At 46.4% G+C, this 16,009-nt stretch overlaps 1 protein-coding gene across 1 annotated transcript in view; it reads right to left on the reverse strand.

Moving 5' to 3' along the window:
• SMARCA5 (SWI/SNF related, matrix associated, actin dependent regulator of chromatin, subfamily a, member 5) overlaps positions 1-15,022 on the reverse strand; it is a 31,249-nt gene extending 16,227 nt beyond the window's left edge. The window contains exons 1-10 of the mRNA XM_060179025.1: positions 14,410-15,022; positions 11,124-11,198; positions 7,470-7,636; positions 5,987-6,087; positions 5,379-5,479; positions 4,538-4,717; positions 2,527-2,682; positions 2,305-2,436; positions 1,024-1,092; positions 151-260 (exon numbers count right to left, since the gene is read on the reverse strand). Coding sequence (XP_060035008.1) covers positions 151-260; positions 1,024-1,092; positions 2,305-2,436; positions 2,527-2,682; positions 4,538-4,717; positions 5,379-5,479; positions 5,987-6,087; positions 7,470-7,636; positions 11,124-11,198; positions 14,410-14,565 — 1,247 coding nt within the window. The 5' untranslated portion in view covers positions 14,566-15,022. The remainder of the gene's footprint in view (positions 1-150; positions 261-1,023; positions 1,093-2,304; positions 2,437-2,526; positions 2,683-4,537; positions 4,718-5,378; positions 5,480-5,986; positions 6,088-7,469; positions 7,637-11,123; positions 11,199-14,409) is intronic.
• Positions 15,023-16,009: the final 987 nt, after the last annotated feature.

Genomic DNA, 16,009 nt, shown 5'->3' on the forward strand with positions numbered 1-16,009 from the left:
TGGTGATCAGCAAGTTCTGTTTATGTCAGAACACTCTGCACTAGCCTGAGCGCAATCCAGTAAGCAAAAATGCCTTAAATGCACATGGAAAACAAAACACAAGTGAAAGTGGAAAACCGAGGTGACAGTCAGAAGTCTCCAAACACATACCATTCCCTTTGCATCTTGCTGAGACCCACATAGATTTTTACTTCTTTCTTTGGAGGCAAGCTCTTTTCAACATCAGCCTTAATTCGACGGAGGAGGAATGGACGTAAAACCTGAAGAATCAAAAGGATAAAATGGATGTGACCTTATACATTATCCCAGGATTCAAAGATGGTCTTAAACACAAAAATATTTGCTTGAGTATCAAGTGATTTTTCAGAGCTTCCCCCAAACGTACAATGAACCATTACTGAACATTTCTGAAGAGTATTACTACGGGATCGTCATTCAGTTCACATAACCGGTGCTACTGTCATCAAAACTGGAATCAGCAACAAGCTTTCAGCATGCTTTTTCAGCATCCACTGGTTTTCAGGTTTAAAACCAGCTACCTGCAAGCAGGTTGTTTCAGGCTACCTACTTAAGGAACGGCTAAGCCCACATCAAGATGCCTTTACAGTTACACTCTTGTTTGTTTTTCCCCAAATCACACTAAGGGAACGTTGATTTATTCAACTGTTTTTACAGGGGTATAGTTTCACATCTCCCCAAGACAAGCCCGCCAGCAAATTTTCATCTCCCTCCACCACAGGACACTGGGCCCCAACCCCCCTTTTCTCCCCATACTGTACTTTAAAGACAAATCAGCACGAACAACTTTTTACTTTCTCTTCATTAGGTTAGGCTTTCTATTCTAGATCCTAAAGCTAAATATACTTCTCCCCTCCCCTCCTGTAAGATCAAGCAGTTATGTGCCAGGATTCAAAGATATGATTTTTCTGAAGTCATTATGCTTGTTAACTAAAAATCCATTGCTTTAAATCTCTCTCATTCTCCCACTATAAATATGTTTTAGCCCTACTCCAAAATATTTACCATATGAAGTCTCTCAACAAGCTTTTGATCCCCCAGGCAATTGTTTGTGTCAAACCAAGAATCAAAGTCCTAGATTAGAAAACAAAGAATAAATACATCAGGATCAGAGTTCATATAAATGCCAAATACCCCATTAGGCCAGATCTAGTAACAACTTCTCAGTTCGGGCTCTCTCAAAGTTGCCGGCACACTGGGCCTTTTTATGCACCTGTGCACACCTCACTGCTCCCAGCAGACTTGGCCTCCCCCGCCCCCTTTTTAGATGTCAGTCGGAGAAAAGGAGACATCACAGCGCGTGTCTGTGATGTTTGATACTCAGCACCCTTGCATGTACACCATGCACTCTACTGAGTGAGCTATGTCTCCCAGCCCCTCCGGATGGATCCCTTTAGTTCTTAAGTGGTGAACAGCAGAAGTCAACGAGCTCATACCCTCGCATCTGTTAACATGCGCACTCAACTGAGCGCGCCACCACCACCCCTCCCCTTCCATTTTTTAAAGACTCGTTTATTCATTTGTGTGAAAAAGGAAGAAAGAACCAGAGCATCACTCTGGCATATGCGATGCTGGGAACTGAACGCAGGACCTCATGCCTGAGAGTCCACTGTGCTTTATCCACCACACTACAAGAACACAAACTTGTCCTTCTTTTAAAAACCATGTTTAAACCAATAAACCCAAGCTAACATTTTGGGGGAGGACATAATAACTGAGTCTAGAAGCTGGCTCAGTAGCCAGGGCTGGCTGCTTTACACGTGAGTGCCTGGGGCTTGACAGTCGGCACCAAGGGACTCCATGGATGACGGATGGTGCACTGATATTTCTCCTTCCATCCCTCTCTCAAAACAAAGTCAACAGAAAACAAAAAATGTGAGTCCTTCATGCCTGCCTCTCTAAGATTATAGGTTTAATCTCCAGCACTACTATAAAACAGAATTAAGCTGTATCCCGGTAAAAATGAAACAAAAACCGTGCCTAGGAAGTAGAGCTGGCACGGCAAATGGACGAGGTCCTGAGTTCATTCCAATACCTCATTAAAAAGAAGGCTGGAGCCCTAGAAAACCAGTTATTTAGTTCTTTAGGCACAGCAGTTCAAATAGCTAATTAACCTTTTCTATCAGCCTAAAGATTCGGTCCATAGCAGTTCAAATAGCTAACTAACCATTTCTATCAGCCTAAAGATTCGGTCCACACCTGTGCAAAAATATCCTATGAAGTGAATAAAATATATTTTAAACACACACACACACACACACACACACACACATCAGAAATACTCACATCTGCTGAATTAAAGACATCTGGCAGCAGAAAGTTAAGAAGCGACCAGAGCTCGTGCAGGTTGTTCTGTAGCGGTGTTCCGGTGAGCAGCAGTCGGTTCGTAGTCTTGAACTCCCTCACTATTTCTGACAGCTGAAAGAACCGAGCCCACCGTCAAAAGTGCTGCACACACTAATCAAGCCCCGAGTTAAGGCACGCATGACGTTCACAACTAAACATCACCTTAGACTTTTCGTTTTTGATCCTGTGAGCTTCATCAATAACCAAGTACCGCCAATTGAATTTTTTGAAAACAGACTTCTCCTTAATGAGCATTTCGTAAGATGTCACGCAGACATCCCATTCTCCCGGCAGTAAGACATCTCTGACGAAAGCAGCCTGTGGAACAAACCGAAACTGAGCACTGCACATGTGTTGATACCAAGTATGGAAGTAAAAAGGGCAGGAAATATCCAAGTGCTACAGCTAGTACATTATCAGACATGGAGAAAACAGCTTTCCTACTGCAAGAGTAACTTCAATGATTAAGTACCAGAGCAGCCTAGTGAAGAAACAATGGCAAATCCCAACAGGGCATCTCTTAAAATGTCTTCTTTATTTTATCCCACCAGGTCATGAAACTCTAAGGAAATAGGCTTATGCAGAGGGGAGGGAAGTTTCTAAGTCAAAACCAGGGGACTAAGGGGAAGTTTGCAGTGGGCATTTTCACTCTTCTAAAAGTCAGTTGTATCAGCACTGTTACTGTTATTTTACAGGTGAGGAAAGCCAAGTAAAGAGTAGTTAGGGGGCCAGGTGGTGGCTTACCTGGTTGAGCACACCTATTACAATTCGCAAGGACCTGGGCCTGAGCCTCCAGTCCCCACCTGCACGGGGAAAGCTTTACGAGTGGGGAAGGAGGGCTGCAGGTGTCCCTCTCCCTCTCTACCACCCTGTTCCCTCTTGATTTCTGCCTGTCTCTATCCAATAAAGAAAGGTAATGGGAGTCGGGCTGTAGCACAGCGGGTTAAGCGCAGGTGGCGCTAAGCTCAAGGACCGGCGTCAGGATCCCGGTTCGAGCCCCCGGCTCCCCACCTGCAGGCAGGTCCCTTCACAGGCGGTGAAGCAGGTCTGCAGGTGTCTGTCTTTCTCTCCCCCTCTGTCTTCCCCTCCTCTCTCCATTTCTCTCTGTCCTATCCAACAACAACGACATCAATAATAACTACAACAATAAAACAACAAGGGCAACAAAAGGGAATGAATAAAAAAAAAAAATTTAAAAAAAAAGGTAATAAAAAAAAAATTTAAAAGGAGTAGTTAAATAAACAGGTTCCAAAACATTAAAAGCAATCTGGGAACTACAATCCTAATGGGAGAAAATAAATATAGAACCATCACTAATATTCAAATGAAAGGAAAACAAATAATCTTTCAGTATGGTACTAAAAAATTAGATCTCCCCCACCTCCAGCTATTTCAATTTCCTATCTATACAAAATGGAGAGGGCTGAGGACACTACAGCAGGACCTCACCACCAGCAGCTTTCTCCAGCACCATGGTGCTCCCACAGGGGGCTAGGACTAAAAGCCAGGACTTCACACAGTAAAGCACAGCTGTGTGCACTACCAGGTAAATTCTCTCTGTCTCACCCAAAAGCTTTTTAACCTAAGATATATACATATACATTTCAGGTGGGCTGGGGAGGCCTATATCTTTAACCTTATCATTATTTTTCTTCAAAAAGCATCAACTGATCAATACTTCACTTAATAGGTATCTTAACCAACTCACTGAATTACAACTGGTGCAGCTTATCTTTTTAAAAGTTACATTTCTGTGATTGTTACCATTAACAATATCAATCTAAAAATCTGGCTAAATTAATATCCAACCCCCTGATACACAAATAACTTCTTTAGAAAAACAACCCTCCCTCCCAGAGTGAAAAAGGAACCATTGGTTAGAATATAACCACTCCTTAAAGCAGGAGAAACAAGATATATAATTATCACTTTCTACAGTTTACAATTCCTTCACCATTCCCTTACCCTGCTATGCTTCCTAATCACTGAGGCATTTATAAACTCTTAATTTATAAACGGCAAATGAAAGCATTTTAAAATTCCTAATATTTATGAGAACCAAATTTATCACTAGATCTCTTTGATCCTTCCCATTCTGGTCATCTCACTCCACAAACTTAAGTTCAAATTCTTTTAATATCAAATATGTACAAAAATGCCAGAGACGACGTACTCGCTGTTCTTTATCTCCTATCAAGCAAACAGATCTCAGCGTTGGCACCCATCTCTTGAATTCACTCATCCAGTTGTGTAACGTAGACTTAGGAACCAAAACCATGTGAGGGCCGGGAATGTTTCTATAGTGTTTCATGTAGCCAAGAAGAGAAATTGTTTGAAGAGTCTTCCCCAGACCCTGAAAGATTCAGAAAAATGAAAAACAAAACAGACTTAGAGAGCTGTATTTCCTAACATACACAGAAACTATTTACAAGAGAAACCATGATTGCTAGTATACGACAAGAACTTAGTATGTGCCAGTCTGCGTCACATTCTTATTCTCCCCGAGTCTATGGTAGAGAGCTATCACCCATCACTCATGATAGCCTCTTATGCTCCGAAGTTTAAGTGACTTTCCCAAGGTCACCCAGCAAAGCAGTGAAACCTGTTTTTAAACATGACTGTATAACCAGTAAGTAGTAAGGAAGAAAGTTAAAGTAGGACAGAACAGCACAGCTCGTACCTGGGAAATGCTTATTACGGACAAAGCAAACATTGGATGAGCGCATACCTCATTTTGCATATTATAGTGGTGGGCAGAGATACCTCGATCGCTTTTACAAAGCCCATTCCTCAAAATGCATTCATTATCTCTCAAAGACAACAACCTTTTACAACTGACGCATAGACCCCACTTATGCAACACCAGCTGTTTATACTGATTTTACAGATGATTCAATTGCTAAGTTTAAACTGCAATCAACGAAACTGTTATGCCGCTTAAATGTTTCTGCATTTAACGATGAATATTATCGATTAGAAACTCTGGTCTTCTAAAAAAAATGCCACGCACATACCATTTCATCTGCCAGGATGCCATTGATGCCATTCTCATACAAAGAAATGAGCCAATTTAATCCTCGGACCTGATAATCCCTTAATTTCCCCCATTTGACATCTAAGAACAGGAGGAAAAACAGAGTAACATTAAAGGCAAGCAAAACAAATAAACAGTCCTGACTGTCTAATTCTCAGAGGTCTCGCCTGGGCTCATGTTCCCATTTACTTCAGAATGGAAATTCTGCACACCCCAGTCACCAGAGTTGGAGCATGAGGATGTGGAAGCCTGACGGAGGGTACCAGGGAACCCAGCCCGGCCCTAAGTACTCACAGGCTAGAGGCTGAACGGCTCTTTAGTTCCACTTTTAATGTTACTATGAGCGATTCTAGCCATGTGTGTTCACCTTGGTGACTCAGAAATACTCAGGTAATGCTGGGGACTGAATTCAGGACCTCATTCTGAAAGCCCAACACTTCATTCACCATGCCTCCTCCTGGGGCCGCCAAAAGATGTTTAAAATGAAGCACCATGGTTTGATGGAAGGTGAAGTGTATCGTTTTCTCAATAGGTGATATTAAATTTAAAAAAAAAAAAAGGGGGGGGGGAGTACTCTGATCAACGCACATGATGGAGAATCTTCAAATCGAGTACAAACATTGGTCGCTTTGGAACTTTCTGTTAATAGTTCTTCATCTTCTTCTTGCTCTGTTCTCCGGTGTCGGTAGCTGTCAAGATTAAAATAAAATTGACCGATCTGAGAGTAGGCCTTAATTTCAACCACCCAACTTCTATCTCAACTAACAGTGGCTGTCAAAAACTTCACATTAATAATTTAAAAGAAATTATTAGAAAACCTCAACCTGAAATATTTCACCTTTTTATCTAAAACACAGGTGCAACTGTTTATAAAAGAACAAAACCTGAAAACTTCAAATGTGATGACCTACTTTTAAGAACTTTGCAATCTGAAAAGCTACTAATTTGTATTTGAAAGCTGCCTTTTGGGAGTCGGGCTGTAGCGCAGCGGGTTACGCGCAGGTGGCGCAAAGCACAAGGACCGGCATAAGGATCCCGGTTCGAACCCCGGCTCCCCACCTGCAGGCAGGTCCCTTCACAGGCGGTGAAGCAGGTCTGCAGGTGTCTATCTTTCTCTCCTCCTCTCTGTCTTCCCCTCCTCTCTCCATTTCTCTCTGTCCTATCCAACAACGACAACAACAATAATAACTACAACAATAAAACAACGAGGGCAACAAAAGGGAATAAATAAATAAAATAAAATAAAAAAGATAAGTTGAAAGCTGCCTTTTAAAATGCTTTGACAGAAAAAGGTTGCAGATTTTTTTCCCCTAACACTTTCTTTGAATGTGACAAAGCGGGAGACACATCGCACTGCTCACCTCTGGAAATGGCAACACTTGAGTCTAGACTTGGGTCTCAGGCCCAGGTCTGGTGCCTGCATGCCCCACAGCCCTGAACGATGCCCTGCTCTTTTTCCCAGACAGAGGGCGCAGAGACAGAGGAGAAATGCCACAGCACCACAGCTACTGCCCGTGAAGCCTCCTCTCTGCGTGGCACTCCCAACTCGATGGCGGAGGATTTGAACCTGGGTCTACGCACATGGCAAAGTACATGCTCTACAGGGGAGAGGAGCGAGCTAGCTAGTTCTCAGCACCTGAACACTGTGGTTCTAAAAGCATTTCTGGAGGGTCGGGGAGATAGCACGGTGCTTTGTGCATCAGATCCACATGCCGTCAGGAAGCTACAGCATCCCCAAGTCAGATCTAAAGTTAAGCTTGGATTATTCTAGTCATCTCTGTAAAGTAAAACAGGACACTTAACAACCTCTGCATGTTTCCTTTGTTAAGAGTTAAATCTGAATTATGTACTCAATGACTGTTGCAATTCATACACACTGTTTAGTGCTATGAAGAATAAGCCACCATGAATATTCTTACTTACATATTTACATGTGGTTACAGCCTCCAATTTACCCGCAGTCAAATTAATAGAAGCACTAAAATGGTTTTCAATGAAGTGATTACATACCTCTAGTGAAGACCATCAGAAATAAATTTGATTCAATTATAAAGCATAAACTATAACTCACTCTCCAACTGATAGCAAGTTCTGCTTCTCATCCTTCTTAATTCGTGGGCGCCCTGGTTTCATCTTCAACGGTGAGGTTGGAGTCTTCTGAGCAGCAGGTTGAATGAAATGTGCAAACAGCTCTGTCTGCTTTAATAAATACTCAAATCTATTTGCTCGGTCAGTTTGCTGTAAAAAAAAAAAAAAAAAAGGTATTTTATCAGCATGTTAACATAACTTCAGAAACCAACATTACAAAATACTTCCACACTATAAGCTCAGCAGTAAAAAGGGAAATAAAATCAATACAACATTTGAAAAGGGACTATGAACAGGTCCAATATGAGTTCCAAAAGCGTTGTGCAGATTTGAAATGCACTAGTCTCCAGATCACAAACATTTTTATAGACATACTGACAGTTTGGTTACAAAACAGGAGAAACAAGACAGCAAGTTGGGCTCTTAAACAGGAATTGGTTGCTTAACATCTCTGAAGCTAACTGTTTAAAATATCACTTTTAGAATGAGTTTATTTTTCTTAAAAAAAGCATTTGACATAGCAAAACAAAACACTAGAGGTACTCAGGCACACTGCTGTAAAGGCTTTATTATTATTTATTTTATTTTATTTATTTATTCCCTTTTGTTGCCCTCGTTGTTTTATTGTTGTAGTTATTATTGATGTCATTGTTGTTGGATAGGACAGAGAGAAATGGAGAGAGGAGGGGAAGACAGAGAGGGGGAGAGAAAGACAGACACCTGCAGACCTGCTTCACCGCCGGTGAAGGGACCTGCCTGCAGGTGGGGAGCCGGGGGCTCGAACTGGGATCCTTATGCCGGTCCTTGAGCTTTGCGCCACCTGCGCTTAACCCGCTGTGCTACACAGCCCGACTCCCAAAGCTTTATTTTCTAAAGAAAACAATTTTCTAAAATCACACCAGTGCAAAAACTAAAGATCAAGTTATCAGGAAAACAATGATAATGTTCTATTGGGCCACAAATGAATCATCAAAGTAGCCTGATATGCTCAATTAATAACAGCTCTCCCCGCCCCCACAAGACCCTACACACTAAACAGTTTCAGTTGTCTGATTTTGGAGATTACAAACTTTTAAAAGCAGTAAACTAAGTTACACATGCGTCTGTGCTACACAGTTATCTTAATTCACATATAATAAAAAGCTACGGGCAGTCAGCAAGCAGGTGCTGGTGCTGGAAGCCAAAGAAAGTAAAAGCCATATATTTATTTTGTTCCCAATTAGCACTATTTGGTTTTCTCAAATAGGACTCAGCATTCTGGCTTCAAGTACTACACCGGTTAAAAGAACAGGTGACCAGAGAGTGCTTCACGTAAAAGTAATGCTGGTAGTGTTGACACAGGAAATGAAGCTAAGAGACTGAAGAGCTAGGATGGGTAAAGATTTGCCATAAAGGTCACCATGGAGATGAAAAGCACTGTTAAAGAACCACTGAGATCATCCACTGCTCGATCAGACTGTGTCACAAATACTACTTTGCAAAAAATAGGAAGAGATTTGAAAGAGGCTAGCTCCTAAGGACGAATGCAAGTGAGGAAGCCAACAAAATAACCCAAGCCACAGAGGAATAACTCAACAAGGGTGATGGGGAAAAGACAAGGGAAATATTTACACAGTTAGACGTGCAGTTTGAGGCACTGTCGTGGACAGTCTGGGAACATATTAAGAACTTGCAAGCATTCACTCAAGACACTGTGCAGAGTAGGCGCAGGGGCAGAGATAATGAATTCAGCTGCAGAGATTCCTAAGAGGAAACAAAGGGAGTGGGCAAAGGGGACTCACAGTGGATGTGTAATGAGTGAATCAAGATACTGGTGGCTCAAGATAAAGACTCAGGAGTGTCCAGCACAGTGACTACAGCTGGAAAACCAATGATAAGAACTAAACTGTCCAAGAAGAAATGCTCAGAATTTACAAAGAACAAAGAAACAGTCAAGTAAATAAGATATCATCATGAGGGAAAAAATTCTCTTGGGAAAGTGAAAACTGAGTAGTGAATAAAGGCAAATACAAGTGAGACCAAAGAGAATAAACTAAAATTAAGTCACAAAATTAGCTATGAGATGTGCTGGTAATTTTGCTAGTAAAACAACAAAAAGAAATGAACAAGCACGTATTTTAGCCTAGTAGAAAAGAAAGGAGATGGGACAGTTGCACTGACATGTAAAAGAACAGAAAAATATAGAAAAAGTTGTTACACTTTACAGGCATTTATATCATGTGTATTATATGTGTGTGTATATGTATATATACACACACACACACACACACATATATATATGGTGCTTTTAGGATTCTGAAGCTATTTATAAGAGCCAACTATGCTGACTTTAAAGAGAATGTCAAAGAACAATGAGAAAACTTATTTCTAAAAAATGTATTAAAATCTACTATGTGTCAATATTATTCTGGGTATTGAAGACTAGAGAAGGAAGCTGACCTGGCCTTCAGCAGGCAGCACACTGTGCTGTGAGAGGGATTATTATTTAACATGCAGCTTTAGTGTTTCAAGATTTGAATACAAGTAAACGAGTTTAATCCATATTAGAACAGGGCTTGGTACAAGGTAAGCATTCACTGTTAACCTCTACTATTAAATCTGAATTTAAATGTAAAGCTCCTTGAAGGTACTGTTAAGTCATGGCTAAAAAAACAAACAGGGAGTCGGGCACTAGTGCAGTGGGTTAAGCACACGTGGCACAAAGCACAATGACCGGCCTAAGGATCCCAGTTCGAGCCCCCGGCTCCCCACCTGCAGGGGAGTCGCTTCACAGGTGGTGAAGCAGGTCTGCAGGTGTCTGTCTTTCTCTCCCCGTCTTCTCCTCCTCTCTCCATTTCTCTGTCCTTTCCAACAACAACAACATCACTAACAACAACAATAATAACTATAACAATAAAACAACAAGGGCAACAAAAGGGAATAAATAAAAATATAAATATTAAAACAAAAAGTTACGGGGGGGAGAGAGGCCTGGGCAGCGGTGGAGGTTACCGTGCACAACGACCGGGGGTCTAGCCCCAGATTCCCACCTGCAGGGTGGATGCTTCGAGAGCAGTGAGCAAGTCTTACAAGTGTCTGTCTCTCTCCCTCTATCCTATCAAATAAAGGGGGAACGGCTACCTGGAGTGGTGGAGTTAGCACACAGGCACGATGATGATGGTGATGATGATGATGATGTAAAATAAAACATCAAGTCCTCTTCCCCCTGCCATAGTCTAAGAATGCCGTGGGCAACAGTATGTTAGTCTCTTGATAACCAGTAGACTACGAACCCTGAGTGGTCTATTTCTCTGCTTTCTAGTTCAGTGTCGATGCAGAATCTCAAAAGATGGTGTCTACACAATGCATGATACATAAAATTTTGAGCAAGCAAGTTACAGTGTTGCTTGTTACACGTTTCAGCTGGACACCTGTGTCTTGATTATCCAAATGAAGAACTCAAGTTTGGTGCATTTGACCACTGAATGCAAAGTGCCAAGGACAGGGAGGACAGACCAGCACAGGGCGTGCCTGCCTGAGGGCGCAGCTGTGACCCTGCACATCTATGACAGAGCTGGGCAGTCTTCTTCACTTTTCTCTTACAAAGAAAAATTTTTTTTTTTTAAAGTTTAAGGCTCATTCTATGCCTAGAACATACCATTTTTTCTTCATATGTCGGGTCTGGTTCTTGAATTTCTTTTTGCTTTCCAGGAGACCCATCATCAAATACTTCCTGATAGGGAGGAAAATTAAGGAATTACTCTTCAAAAATAGTAAATAAACCAATACTAAGCTGATTTTGCCCAAAATACATTTCAAATAATATATGCCTGTCCCAAATTCCCTACATATTTACAAGTCCATCATCGAACCTGACAGGAAAGCTCTAACATGAAATAAAAGCTGTAAAAGAGAACATCTGCTTCAATCAAGTATGTCAAGTCCATGATTACTGCCAAAGACTCATACACCAGAGCCCTAGCTGAAAACTCCCTTCAGCTAATTCATTTTCCTCATCAATGAAAACTATGAAACAGGTCATAAAGCTGATGACATTATCATAAATTGCAACCTGATATCTAGCTTCTGGAATATGGAATATCTCACACACACAGTGCAACCAAAATCAAATGACTTTAAGCTGCAATCTGGTTTCTACATTGGTAATAAATGTGTTAGTCTTAGAAATGTATTTACAAATTACAGAAAAAAAAAATCAGTGATACTAAACTGCAAAGTTCTACTCATCCACTAAAACAACAACAACAACAACAACAACAGACAGTCAGGTTAAGTGCACATGGTGCGAAGCTCAAGGACCAGCATAGGATCCCAGTTTGAGCCCCCGGCTCCCCACCTGCAGGGGGGTCGTCGCTTCACAGGTGGTGAAGCAGGTCTGCAGGTGTCTGTCTTGCCCTCTCTGTCTCCCCTCCTCTCTCCATTTCTCTCTGTCCTGTCCAACAACATCACTGGCAACAATAACGACAACAGCAGCAAGGGCAACAAAGTGGGAAAAATAGCCTCCAGGAGCAGTGGATAGTGCACAGCACTGAGCCCCAGCAACAACTGTGCAGGCAAAAAAAAAAAAAAAGCTTATGCCTGGCAGCATACACTATAATAAAACCACCTGTGATGTAAAAGGAGCTAGTCCTAGAACAAAAGAGGAAATGGCGAGATGAAGTTAAACTTCACTTCCAAGGCCTTTAGGCATCTTGCAGCCTTGTGGAGACAGTTCTAGTGACTGAGCAAGTAAAAACGACAAAGCCACCTACCCAATCTACTCCTCAAAACTTCACTGAAATACCCCAATGGCAAATACACGCTAAAAAATTACAGTGGAATTTCAAACAGCAGTCCTTTCTTTCCTAGTCTTAAAATAGAAGGGAGGCAGAAGCCCACACCATCACTCCGGTGTGCCTGGCAGACTAACCTGTGGGCAGATGGTATAGCCATGGGTGTGCCAACAGCAAGAGTCGAAGACGGAGGACAGACTCCAAAAGGCCGGTAAGTGCAGTAACGGAGAGACTGCTCCCTTGACCCACCAGCATACCAAGGCAAAAAGAGTAGTTAACTGAGACACCGGGTCGTGGCGCACCTGGTTGAGTGCACACGCTACAATGAGCAAAGACAGACCCAGGTTCAAGCCCCTGGTCCCCACCTGCAGGGGGGAAAGTTTTGCCAGTGGTGAGGCAGTGCTACAGGTGTCTTTGTTTCTCTCCCCCTCAATTTCTCTCCCGCTCTCAATTTCTGGCTCTCTAGACAATAAATAAAGATGTAAATAAAGATAGTAATTTTTTTTAAAGGAAAGGTTTACTGGAAAGACAGGAAGGCTAGCCAGTATTTCTGGAAAAGTCCACTTTGTAAGGAAAAAAAAAAATGCAAGATTCCACTCGTTTTCAGCTTTTGTAAAAACACTAAAATTCTACTTTCAAACAAAAAGAAATTTTAATTTCCCTTCCCGGCTATGAAAGACTGCAAAATATGTGTGTTCATATGAACTGTGATCATCTCTGAACTCAGTTAAGGAGGACATATCAGACGGAGGATACATCCATTTCAATCCACCCACCTCAAACATGAAGAGGGGGAAAAATTCAAAGCTAAAAACCAATGAGTGGAAGAAAATGAATTCACAGCTGTGCCGAGGATTTTCAGGCCTGAGGCTCACGGCTCTCAGGCTGTTCTGGCACCGCACCGTAAGCCAGAGCTCAGCAGTGCTCTGGTTTAAAAGAGAGGGAGAGACATATCAATTGATTTTAAAAAAAAAAAAACAGCAACAACACCTAATTACTGATGTCCCTGCATCAAGAAGATAAAAATAACCAAATCACTAGTCACCAAACAGAACTGTCACACTCCTTGCGGGAGGAGCCAGCTCGGAGCTTCACAGGCCACTTGCGATCCTAGCAATATTCAGACCCGAACTTAAAAACAGTTAAGTGGAAGCTAAAGGTTTGGGGTTTAAACCACTCCGCTGTGGTAGGTCGACACCTCCACGGGAGGCTGTTGTTCCGAATGGACGACAGAGGCCGTGGAGAGCTGGAGAAAGCTGGGTGCCTCGCTCCACACCACAGCAGGGACCCCAGGTAACCTGCCCTGGTTCCCCCGCTCTTAAGGGAGAAACTGGCAACACAAAATAATTCCAACTCGAAGTAGGCCGGGGGCATCTGGTTCCACTGAAACCTCCCCCCCCCCCCAACATGAAAACTCTCCCTCCAGGACCAGACCCCGGGCGCCCCTGCCCTTCCTTGTCACCAGCCGGGGGTGGCAGGAGGCAGCGAGAAAAGGGGGGAAAGCCGAAGCCCCCGAAAGAGGAAGAGGCTGGGCTGACAGCCCGAGCCGGCGCCCCAGGCCGCGTCCCCAGCAGCTGCGCCCCGGCCCCGCCGCCATTGTCTGCGCGCCCGGAGGCCCCGAGCTCGGGCCGCAAGTCTGGGGGGGAAACTCGGGGCCGGATTCGGAGCGCGGGGCGGGGGCGCCGGGCCGCGGGAACCGCCGCGTCCAGTTTGGGGGGGCCGCGGGGAGGGGGCGCGGCTCCGGCGGGGGGCATCGGGGCGCCCCGCCTGGGGACACGGGGGAGGCACCTGGCGGCTAACACTGGGGCGCAGGGGACCCCTCGCCGCCCGGCCCCATCGCCCAGCCCGGAGGCACCAGGGCGCAGCTAATGGCTGACAGAGGAGCCAGGGGCCGCCCGGTCCTCCCCGCTCAGCTCCATCTCCCCGTCCGGGGGGCGCGGGGAGACCCCCTTGGGCTGCTTCTCTGACTCACCTGCGCCTCCCAGCGCCGAGGAGCCCCTGGCGGCTAAGCCTGGGGCGCGGGGAGACCCCCTCGGCCGCCCACCTGCATCCCCCGGTCTGGGAGCACCGGCGGCGGGGGCCTCCCGCTCTCCGCGCTGCCCTCCGCCCGGCCCCCGGCCCCCGGCCCGCGCCGGCCCGCGCCGCACTCACCTCCATCTCCGAGTCCGCGGGGCCCGCCGCCCCGGGAGCCGCCGGCGCCGCGCCGCCCTCGGGGCCGCCTTTGTTGGCGCCGCCGGCCGGGGCCGCGGGTCGGGAGGGCGCGCTCTCGGCGGGCGGCGGCGGCGGCGGCTCGGCCGCGCTCGCCATGCTCTGCGGCTGCGTCACCTGGCGCGGACGACGGAGAGACCTGGGCCCGGGCGGGCGGCCACGGAGCCGGGAGCCGGGAGCCGGGAGCCGGGAGCCGGAAGGGGGGCGAGAGGCCCTGCCGAACGCGCGCCGCTGCGCCGGGCCCGCGACCTCGTCCTCCGCGTCGCGGCCGCCTGGTCCGCCGGGTCGGGGTTCGAGCCGCGCACGGCCCGCGGCGGGAAGCACGTCGCGGGGGGGCGGGGCCAGCGGGGTCACCGGGTCAGGGGAGGCGGGCGGGTGCGCCCGAGGGCCGAGGGCGGGGTTAAGGGAGAGAAAGCCCGAGAGAGCGCAGAGCAGGGACCCGGCTCCGCCGCCGCCGCCGCCGCCGCCCGGCCTCCAGGACCACTAACTACCTACGCCACCGACTTTCAACCCTCGCGAGATGGAGAGTCGGCTCATTGACGGGACTCTAGAGAGCGCGTGCGCGCCTCCAGCCCTGGCCACGCCCCTCTCGGGCCTCCAATCGGCTGGAGAATTCCCGGGTGGGCGGGACCTCGGGGGAAAGCGCAGGGATACGTAGACTGTGCGTCGGCTCCCCCGAGTGACGTGCGCAGCGGCCGACGCGCTTTCTTAACGGCTCCCTGGGCCGAGTCGCCGGGGCTTCTGGGTCTGGTACCACCCGTGTCGCCTGCGCTCCCTTGGGGCCCGGGCCGTGTTGTGCGCCGCCTGCCGAAACAGGGAGGCCCAGCGCGCCTTAGAACGTCTTGCTGCCGGTGTTTATAGGCGTGACGCCATCACGTCGGCGACGTAGTGTTTAACGCCAGTGACGTCTGGCTTTTCGGTTGCTAGGGAGAAGTTTCCCTGAGCGAGCGTGCGCCTTCCCCTGTGGGCTCTTAAATGCCCTGTACTTCACCTGAGAGCCGAATTATGCTGACATCTGCCTGGGGGGGATGCGCAACTGTGCCCCGGCGACAACAGAATGCCGGAAAATAAACAACTCCCCCCAAGGAAGTGATTTTTAAAAAACTAATTAGTCCGTCTTAGTAATAGTAACAGTGGAATGCGAGATTGCCTGAGCTGTGCTGTACGGAAGCCAGCCGTGTGCACGTGACAAGCATGAGTCATCAGATTAAAATGGGGGGCGGTGGCGCAGCGGGCTAAGCGCACGTGGCGCAAAGCGCAGGGACCGGCGTAAGGATCCCGGTTCGAGCCCCCGGCTCCCCACCTGCAGGGGAGTCGCTTCCCAGGCGGTGAAGCAGGTCTGCAGGTGTCTGTCTTTCTCTCCCCCTCTCTGTCTTCCCCTCCCCTCTCCATTTCTCTCTGTCCTGTCCAGCAACGAACGACATCATCAACAACAATAACCACAACAAGGCTACAACAAGGGCAACAAAAAAGGGGGGGAATGAAAGAGAGAGAGAGGCATGGGGTGTTGGCCTCCTCAACGGGCAAATGCTCTGTTTAAAAT

The sequence above is a fragment of the Erinaceus europaeus genome, chromosome 19 (genome assembly GCF_950295315.1).
Source record: "Erinaceus europaeus chromosome 19, mEriEur2.1, whole genome shotgun sequence".
Lineage (NCBI taxonomy): Eukaryota > Metazoa > Chordata > Mammalia > Eulipotyphla > Erinaceidae > Erinaceus > Erinaceus europaeus.